This window comes from Alosa pseudoharengus, unplaced genomic scaffold, assembly GCF_046254945.1.
Source record: "Alosa pseudoharengus isolate Yale_2024_CS ecotype anadromous, Long Island Sound unplaced genomic scaffold, YU_APseudo_1.1 YU_APseudo_1.1_scf_1, whole genome shotgun sequence".
Taxonomy (NCBI): Eukaryota; Metazoa; Chordata; class Actinopteri; order Clupeiformes; family Clupeidae; genus Alosa; species Alosa pseudoharengus.
The window spans coordinates 27,100,471-27,109,882 of NW_027468564.1; the positions used below are offsets into that span (position 1 = coordinate 27,100,471).

Consider the following 9,412-nt stretch of genomic DNA (forward strand, 5'->3'; position numbering starts at 1 on the left):
GGATCCCTAAGTGTATTTCTTACACTCCTTCTGCTAAATTCACTCACTCCCTCCATCGCTTATACTCTCTAACGTTCCAATTATGTCATTAATTGCTGGGTGGAATGGGCACTGATTGAATCACGTAACACAATTGAGGCAGGCTTATATATAGACTCCTGGGGTCCTTAGACCGGGATATCGTCATTTTACCTATAGCTTTGTTGGATGTAGCCGAGATTTGGGTGCTGTGTTGGAGTGTTAAGGTATGTCGAAAGCATTTTCTCGCTTATTTCACTGGGGGTTAGCCTGTGCTAGGTGCTAGCAAGTAAATGTTCGTGTTTATAGTGCGTTGGGGAGGAGACGCTAGCGGAGCCGTGGTAGTCTCAGCGGTAGACACTAGCCGATGTGGGCGAGCACGTTACGGCAGAGTGATACCAAAACAGTTCTCGGTGTAACGAGGTATGATGCCAACCGTGACTGTTGTTTTACACTGTTTCTAGCTGTCTGATTGTAACACAATGTGTATGCATTCTCTTTTAGCTCTGCTGAATACTGTGTCTGCGATGGGATGTGACCTGTAAACTTAAACTGACCCCTCATGCATTGTTAACCCTACGACAGGTATGTCTTAAGCTATGTCCTGACTGACATGTGGATGTATATGTATATATATATATATTTATGTGTATCTTTTCATATGGTATCATTAATATATGAAAGCCTGCTATCTATTTTCTAAACAAATTATCTGGAGTTTTATGGCCATTGAGTCTGTGGAGACTGGTCATGTTTAATGCAAGTCATGTGTAATGGTTCATATTTGTGCTTGGGAGAATGATTGCAAGCATTTTTATTGTGTCTTTGTTTTGGGTTTGTTTTAGATCTGTACAGCTACACCATTTCGCTAGTTGCTGTTCTCTATACTGTGATTGCATGTGTGTGTGTGCTGCTCATTGTTTAGGTACCTGTCCTTGTTTCCTTGATTTTTTTATTTATTTTCCTCTAGCCTGTGGGGGTAGTAGTTGTTGTATGTGTGTATATGTATTGTAGCCACGGGCTAGAGTGTTTTTTCTTTACTTTTTACTTCTTTAAATTCCCCTCCCCTTCCGCAGTCAGCCTAGGTGGGTGTGGCCAGGATAGCGCATGAGTAGGAGACTCCATGGGAAAGCGGGTTTCTTTCACTCGTTCTCACTTAAAGTTTGGAGTTTGCGGTGCTGTGTAGTGTGAATCTCTAAACCACGTCTTTAAACCATGTTCATCAGAGTGCTGTGAGGTTTGCAGTGTGTACATTGAACTCTAGCGTGTATCACTTAAAGAAGGTCTTGTGCCTTTGTTTACATGTGATCTTGAGACCTTAGCCTCCCATTAGTGTTTCTCAAAGGTGCTACTGGCTCCTGCGCCGATGGTTGGGCGTTTATTGTACCCATGTATCTATGTGTTTTACCTACCTGGTGACCATTAAACGACACTTACAAGAATATTTATTAATAAAGATTGTATTTTTGGCCCCAGTCGTGGCGCAAATGGCTGGGGCACCTGCACCGTACGCCGGCGACCCGGGTTCGATTCCCGCCCTGTGGTCCTTTCCGGATCCCACCCCGACTCTCTCTCCCACTTACTTCCTGTCACTCTCCACTTTCCTGTCACATTAAAGGCATAAAAAGCCCCAAAAATATTGTAGATAAAGATTGTATTTTTACTTTTCTAGAACCTGTGTTGTGTACATTTGATTGGAACAAGAGTTCCCCTTGCTCTGACACTTACCCTACTAATCTAGCTTAAGGGGTGGCGTAGTCAACTGTACCGTAGGGGGCGCCACACAAGTACTAACTAAGCCTGCTTAGCTTCAGTAATTCAGCAAAGTCAGGGTATCTTCTGGTCTGGCTGCTGGCTAAAACAAAAGGTGAAAGGCATATCTGATTCTAACTGTCTCACTGAATTGCATTATGCACACTCAATTCTCACTGGTATCTGCTAGACAACAAGTACCAAGACATGATTAGTTCATAGATTTCACTAAACGCTCATAAACGGCTCAGCTTGGAATAAGCTACAGTATAGCGACCAAATCAGAGTTTGTGAGGGAAACTTAGGTTTAGTTTCAACTGCGGGTAACTGAATAAAGCTGCAACTCCTCAGACTGTATCTTACGTCTACTCTGTTGCGCACAACCTGCTGCAGCAGAAATGAAAGGCGTTAGCCCCGAAGGTTTTAATAATGACCTGTCTGGAACTGAAGCACGAATGGTTAGCCTATTTCTAGGTAAAAATACAAAACCCAAGCTAAAGTAATGCAAATATAATACTAAAACACAACTTAGAACTAGGCCTACTTATGTACTCGTCCCACTAACGAGTTTGTTTATTTGTTTCCCCGACCAGCGCGGTAAAGTGCAAACACAAAACAAAGTGCACAAGACGGCTCTAGATAGGGCTGAGCTCCGCTCTGTTAAGGTTAATGGCGGATCATTCACGAGAGGATTTTGAGATGCACAGATTCCCAAATGAAATATGGTGAAATACATTCACACCGCTAACATTATATTGAGGAAAAAGTATAGCCAACCAAGCTCAAGTAGCTCAGTGTAGCAGGACGGACCTTACGTAGGCCTAAATTATATCGGCGCAAATTATCGGCCAGAATTCTGTTATCGGACCGATAATAATATTTTCATTTTTTCACTTATCGGTTAATAATATATCGGCCGCCGATATATCGTGCATCCCTAGTGTGTGCCTGTGTATGTGCCTGTGTGTTTGCATGTGCATGCATGCATACATATGTCTACTGTGTGTGTATGTGTCATACGTATGATTACTGTGAATGTATGTGTGTGTGTATCTGTTTATGCACATGTGTGCATATGGAATGGGTTAACATGGCCCCTGGAGGCAAACATACGCAAAAAATTGGCATCCTAGGCCCTACGGTTCTCAAGATATTCACAGAAAACTCTGTTGGTGTACAGTCAGTCACTAAATGTACACATAAATTAAATTATTGTATGGCCCCCCATGAACGAAAGTCCACGCAACTTGGCATGCATTTAGAGGGTGTCATAATGATCCTACACTTCCAATTTCGTGCAGTTTTAACCATGTCAGGTCACAGATACCTGCGATTACAACACCTCATTTTTACTTTTTTGTTTTTAATTAGGTGGCGCTATACATGAAATGAGTGGTTATGGAATGGGTTGACATGGCTCCTTAAGACCAACATACATAAAAAGGTGGTCCTCCTAGGCCCTACAATTCTCGAGATTTTCACAGAAAACTGTATCCGGCCACCTACAGGCCAGTTGGTGTATAGTAACATAAATTAATTTATTGTGTGGCCCCCCATGAACGGAATTCCACAAAACTTGGCGTGCATTCAGAGGGTGTCATAATGATCCTCCTAGGCCCTACAATTCTCGAGATATTCACAGAAAACTGTGTCTGCCCTACCCTCCTTTCGGGGGGTCCAGTCCAGCGGGGGGATCAAAACAAAAAACAATGGTTCCATGCTATCCTTGTGGGACTACATGCCCACCAAGTTTCGTGCACCCCGGTCTTTCAGTGTCCCGGGAATCCTTGACGGAAAATTGGCCATGCGAAAAAGAAAAAAAAAATCTGACTAAACCTGCGCTGCGCGGCTGTCATAATAATGGTAATATATGATAAATGCATATCTATGATAGTGTCACTTCTACTAGATGGTTCATCAGAAACATTACATGATGTCAAGATGTTGCTGATGTTGAATTGTGAAGGGATTGTTGGTGAACTGTTGGTTGAAATGTGTCAAAATTATGGTGGAATGAATTTAATTGATGTCTTAATTTAATGTCTTGCCAAATTAATAGAAAATGTGTAATAAAGTCAGAATGCATTGTTGATTTGACTTCAACTTCATCTTATGTGTAATTTTCGTAGTAATGATATTCAAAATCGAGCTATTCTACGTGTTCATAGCTATAACACACAATATGCTGTGGCTGTACAAATATCATCACCAATGGTCTAGATCAGTGTTTCTCAAAGTGTGGTCCGGGGACCTCTGGTGGTCCGCAAGCTAGCCCAAGTGGTCCGCGAGCAGACGTGGTAAAATATAATATAGATGAGTTGTTTGCAATATTGAACCAACTTGTATGTAAATCCAAACATTTCTGCAACACTGCCTATGTAAGCCATGCCAGTTTAAATCATATGAATTCTCTGACACAATAATACAATCAAAGTGGTTCAGTGAGTAGGCCTATTGTGTAATTTACTATTGAAGTAGGTCTAATTTATTATTTTTTTTTTAGCTAGGTGGTCCGTGAGGCTTTTTTTATTGATTAAGTGGTCCTTGGTCTGAAAAAGTTTGAGAAACACTGGTCTAGATTGCTGGCACTCTAGGACAAAGCTCCCTAAAACAGCTTGGCATTCAATGAGTTAAAGGGCACGAAACGTCACTTGTGTTGGGGATTGAACTCAAATAAAAAAAATTGAGAGCAAATGTGCGGAACTTCTCTGTTACAATGCATGTAAATTCCACTCTCATTCATCTGACCAAGTGAGTGTAAAATATTATACAATTTGAATGGGGGGAAAACTATGAAGGGAATATTAAACAATAATGACAGAAAGGGAAAGGCTCGCTTCATATTTCCAGTCTTCCTCTAACATCATGTCTACTCTAAAGGAGAGGGCATGTATCCGTTTGAGTCCTTGATCTGTTTCCATATGTTTAAGGTATCTTCTTCTGTCTGATCTGTTAACATATAAGGTGTATGCCAAATTATTTTGCTACTCTTGCTATCACTGCAGCTACCGCAGTGCCTGCTGCTTTTGCTACTTGTGCTACCACTGCAGTTTCTGCTTCTTTTGCTGCTTGTGCTACTGCTGCAGGTCCTGTTGCTACTGCTACTACTGCTCCTACTCCTGCTGCTAATGCAGCTCCTTGTGCAATCCATATTTTCCTTTCCCAGTTTATTTTTTCCTGAGCCTTCTCATAGATCTCACTGGTATAGTGCCCTCCTCCATTCATCTCCACCATGGTCTCTATTTTCTCCATTAGCTCTTTGACCTGTTCTGATCTGTCCTCACATTTATTGTTTAACATGGGATATCTACCCCCACACTGATCAATAAGAGATGAAAAATCACCATTTTCACTCAGAAAATCTGTCAATGGTCCCTCCAACGCATCTCCATGAGTGAGGAGCGCTATGGTGTACTTTAAAACTTCTTCTCCAAAGTTCTCCTGGATCCACGTCACTGCATTCTTCTCCTCCTCTGTGAATCTCACATCTAATCTGATCACTAACAGGAACACATGAGGCCCAGGAAGGGACATAACAACACACTGCTCTATCGCAGACTTCAGCTTGTCTTGGTTCTTCTGTTCTGTATCAAATAATCCTGGTGTATCAATCAGCATAATTTGTTTGCCAGCTATTTCAGTACACTGCAAATTACAAGTTTTAGTGAAAGATTTGGTTGAGAGCTTAGCTGTAAAAGCGTCTCTCCCCAGGATGGTGTTTCCTGATGCACTCTTCCCAGCTCCAGTCTTGCCCAAAAGCACAATCCTCACATCCGTCATTTCATTATTCGGAGGCTGAGCTCTAGTGGTTTTCATCATGCCTTCTATCTTCTCCAGCAGTTCCACCAACTGAGATGGTTCTATCTCTGCTTTGCTGTTTACAGCATGGTACCCTCCTCCACATTTTCCAATCAGGTCCTGAGTCTCTTCACTCTTCAGTAGTTTTTCAAACACCACCTTGGTCAACTTTTCTCTTTGTGTGAATAGAATCATAACATGCATCGACGTATCTTTACCAAACATCTCCTCAATCACCCACAGATACTGTTTCCACTTTCCATCTATTCCTTTGCTGAGGTCGACCAAAAACAGGAAGACTGTTGGTGCAGGAGGCCCCAAAGTGCAACTCTTCATGATCTCCCTCTTCACTTCAGCTGATTCGCTCAGCCCAGGAGTGTCAATAACCCAGATGCCCTGCCCCTGGAACTCCCATTGCTGGGCATTGCAACCTGTTGTTCTGGACTCAAGAAATACCTCCTTACCCAGAATGCCATTTGCAGTTGCACTCTTGCCTGAACCGGCTAGCTGAGTGTCCTGTGAGAGAGCCATAGCAAGACAAAACAAAACAAAAAAAACCCTTACAATTAAGATAGAACTAAGATATGAAAGATTATTTTACAGAGGGACTCAGTCGATACCAGTTAAACCTGTTTCTGATTTGCCTTCCAAATAGCTTGTGTCTGAATTGACGTCACACTGTCAGTCCATGAGCCAAGAATAGATGCGCTGCAAAATCATGGCTGTACGAACATAAAGCTACTCTATACAATACTCTTTACAATACTTTGGTAATGATATTTTATGATGTCAAACACCATTACACTGGACTATGGTTTTAAACACTATGTATAAGTACAAACCTGAATGTTGTGACTCCATTGCAATTTCAGTAGAATATCCTATCGTTTTGCTTTCAGGTGTGCCGCACGTAATCTTATGTAAAAGAAAAACATTTGTAGTTTTTAGACATTTTAAAAATTCTGTATACAGAATTCCACTGCAACTAAAAACACAACTTTAATGCTATTTTCCCAACTTATCAGCAGAGCAGCCAGGCGGTCCTGTGTTTTTGCTGTGCCATGCTCTGTTGCTATGCAGGTTTATTCATTCATATAATTATTTAGATGCATTTTTGGCTGTACTTACATGAATATAGATGTTCTCCTGAAACAAAGATGAGATGCTCTATCAGTAGTGATTCTCTTTTATTCTCAGGGATCCTGTGTGTCCAAAAGTCTACTGCTGTAGCATACACCTAATGGGCGTGCTGTCAACCTGTAATCTGACACCATTAGGAAAACATTGCTTTCCTTTTCACTCACATTCATACCTTACCCGAATACACTCAGAACAATGAAATTGTAACAATGACAATAATAAAACATCTTACTTCAACTTAAATCAATACCCATTCAAGTTGCTTCCCTTCAAGGTTGGCTTTTTCCTCATTGATTTCATTGTGTGATTACAATTACAGTTTTTTCTGATTGCTTAAGCACATTTTCTGTAACTATTATCTATTTTTGCAAAACTCTACACACAAATAGGAAAACCTTGCTTAAAGGAATTATCCGGAGTAAAATGCACTTTAGATCAATTTACGGATGATTGGGAGTACATACGTTGAGTTGACATCAAAATTATGTCATTCGGATGTGTTTTGAGAAAGTTCGATTTTACCGTTTTTAGTCAAAACTCGTTAGCCTGGAAGTGACCAGGGCATGTCATTTCGCCGCTACAAAACGCTATTTTTATACCTCTTCTACAGTTCCAAACAACATTACACTTACGTGGTAGTGAGTATAGGGTCCCTAAAACCAAACCGAAGTATCCCGAGGTCTTTATGTGGTCGGATAGAGAGTAGTCCAGAATGAATTTCATCAAGCCAGTACCTTTCCGGAAATGTTGCTGCTGCATCTGGCATCTTTAGGGGAAAGTCCGTAGGAGTCGATTGCCGAGTGTGGAGTAACACGCTCTGGAAATTCAGAATTTCGTCGCCGTTTAAAAAAAAAAAAAAAAAAAAAAAAACATAGTCCAGTCTTTTTTTCGAAATGAAGTTGTATGCAATAACAAACCCTAGCTTACTAACAGGTTGGAATTTTGAAATGTTCCGTGACGTGATGTCGTGCAACGAGGTGATGCAAGGCAGAGCGTGCAAGTTACAGAGAAAGCACATACTGCACGTAGACCTCTCCTCTGTTCTGTTCACCATCATGAAAACTGGATGTTTGAACTGGATCTACACCAATGTTTTTTTTCAGGAGACATACAGACGGACTGCTAGCAGATTGCATGCATACAAACATGTGGAAAATCCCCCTTAAAAGAAAACCAGCACAAAGGTAATGCAAAACCTAAATAAACTGAGTGTCTAATAAATCTACAATATTCTGTAATAGAAGTATAAGACTTAACCTCAGTATCCATAAAGCATTTTTTTTTTTTTTTTTTTTTTTTTTTTTTTTTTTAGGCTGATTTTTTTTTTTTGGGACTTTTTTTTTATGGTTTTAATTATAGGACAGTGGAGAGTGACAGGAAGCGAATGGGAGAAAGAGCAGGGGTGGGATCCGGAAAGGACCACGGGGCGGGAATCGAACCCAGGTCGCCGGCATACGGTGCAGGTGCCCCAGCCAGTTGCGCCACAGCTGGGGCCCATAAAGCATTTTAAACACATTTAAAAATGGCACAAAGCATCATAAAGCCCCAAAATGACTGGTATACTGCATGTCTGCACTCATGAAGTGTCATGATTGTATTTTATAAGGCCTAACAGCTAGAAGTATCACAATGCATTTGAAAGCTTCTTCTACATCTATGCTGTTAAAAATATCCACAAATATGGGAACATGTTTTTTAAGGTCTGACAATTACAGTATGTTTTGGGAAAATCAACTGGTAGTGCATAGCTGTGTGGGTGTGCTTTGAAATTCCAGGAGATCACAATCAGTTTTTATTCTAAACGCTACTTTCTCAAAAGACAGCACGTTGGAGACACATTTGTGCTAAAAAGCGTGTCAGCACATAGGGTGAAAACCTGTTTAACCGGCAAGCTACAGAGAGTCCTTTGTTAACCTTTTGGTTTACATTTTAAGTTCTCATGCCTGCTGAGCAACAATAGACTTTGCTATGATTGCATTCAACATAAAAGAAAATGAAAAATAATTATATTTCATGTCAAAAATGCACTCAGAGAATGTGAGATTCAGAGGCAGGAAATGCTACACTTTGAACATGAAAAATAGCTTTGCACTGCATAGTGCACATTACTGCAGGAAATGCAATAATTTGGACACACAATCAGGCGCGCCTGCAGGTGTACGGCCGTTTGCACAGTACTGTATAGGCCATAAGGCTACTCAACGACGAGAGAGAATTTCCTTTGTGTGTGCACACCAAGTTAGCTTACCATAACATACCATTAACTGCATGACAGTTGGCTATTTGCAATTTTCTGTAAAGTAAACACGTTATCTAAAACAACTTAATGCAGAACTATATGCATGCACACCTTTTGTTTGAGTAGTGCACGCACGCAGCAATTACAGACGTTGTAGGCTAGGCTACAAGTGCTTTCTTTTGTTGTCTACGGTTGCAGGTTACAATTGCTTTCTTTTGCTGTCTATGGTTGCAGGTTATCAGCACACAATGTTAAGCTAATTCACTAACTCAGAGGCATATCAAGCTTTTTAAAAGTATGGGGGTTGTGGGATAGGAAAGTGAAACAATCCGGCCAAATTATAAATAACTCCCTACAGGGACGTTGTAAGTATTTTCTGAAAGGGGTGCGGACTATATTGGTGTCCGGAAGTTTCTCCCCCGAAAATGTTTTGAAATTCTGATTGCTAAACACACCATTTTAATG

The 9,412-nt window shown here is 40.8% G+C and overlaps 1 protein-coding gene across 1 annotated transcript; it reads right to left on the reverse strand.

The window, feature by feature from the left end:
• Positions 1-3,920: 3,920 nt before the first annotated feature.
• LOC143124233 (GTPase IMAP family member 9-like) lies at positions 3,921-6,872 on the reverse strand. The gene is made up of 3 exons (XM_076285630.1): positions 6,697-6,872; positions 6,411-6,483; positions 3,921-6,084 (listed from the first exon to the last, which is right to left on the reverse strand). Exon 3 carries the CDS (start codon positions 5,902-5,904, stop codon positions 4,747-4,749), a length of 1,158 nt encoding a protein of 385 aa, XP_076141745.1. The 5' UTR covers positions 5,905-6,084; positions 6,411-6,483; positions 6,697-6,872; the 3' UTR covers positions 3,921-4,746.
• Between the last annotated feature and the right edge of the window lie 2,540 nt (positions 6,873-9,412).

Excerpts from the sequence above, each read along its gene's own strand:
- LOC143124233 (XM_076285630.1), bottom strand. The coding sequence starts at position 5,904 with ATGAAGAGTTGCACTTTGGGGCCTCCTGCACCAACAGTCTTCCTGTTT.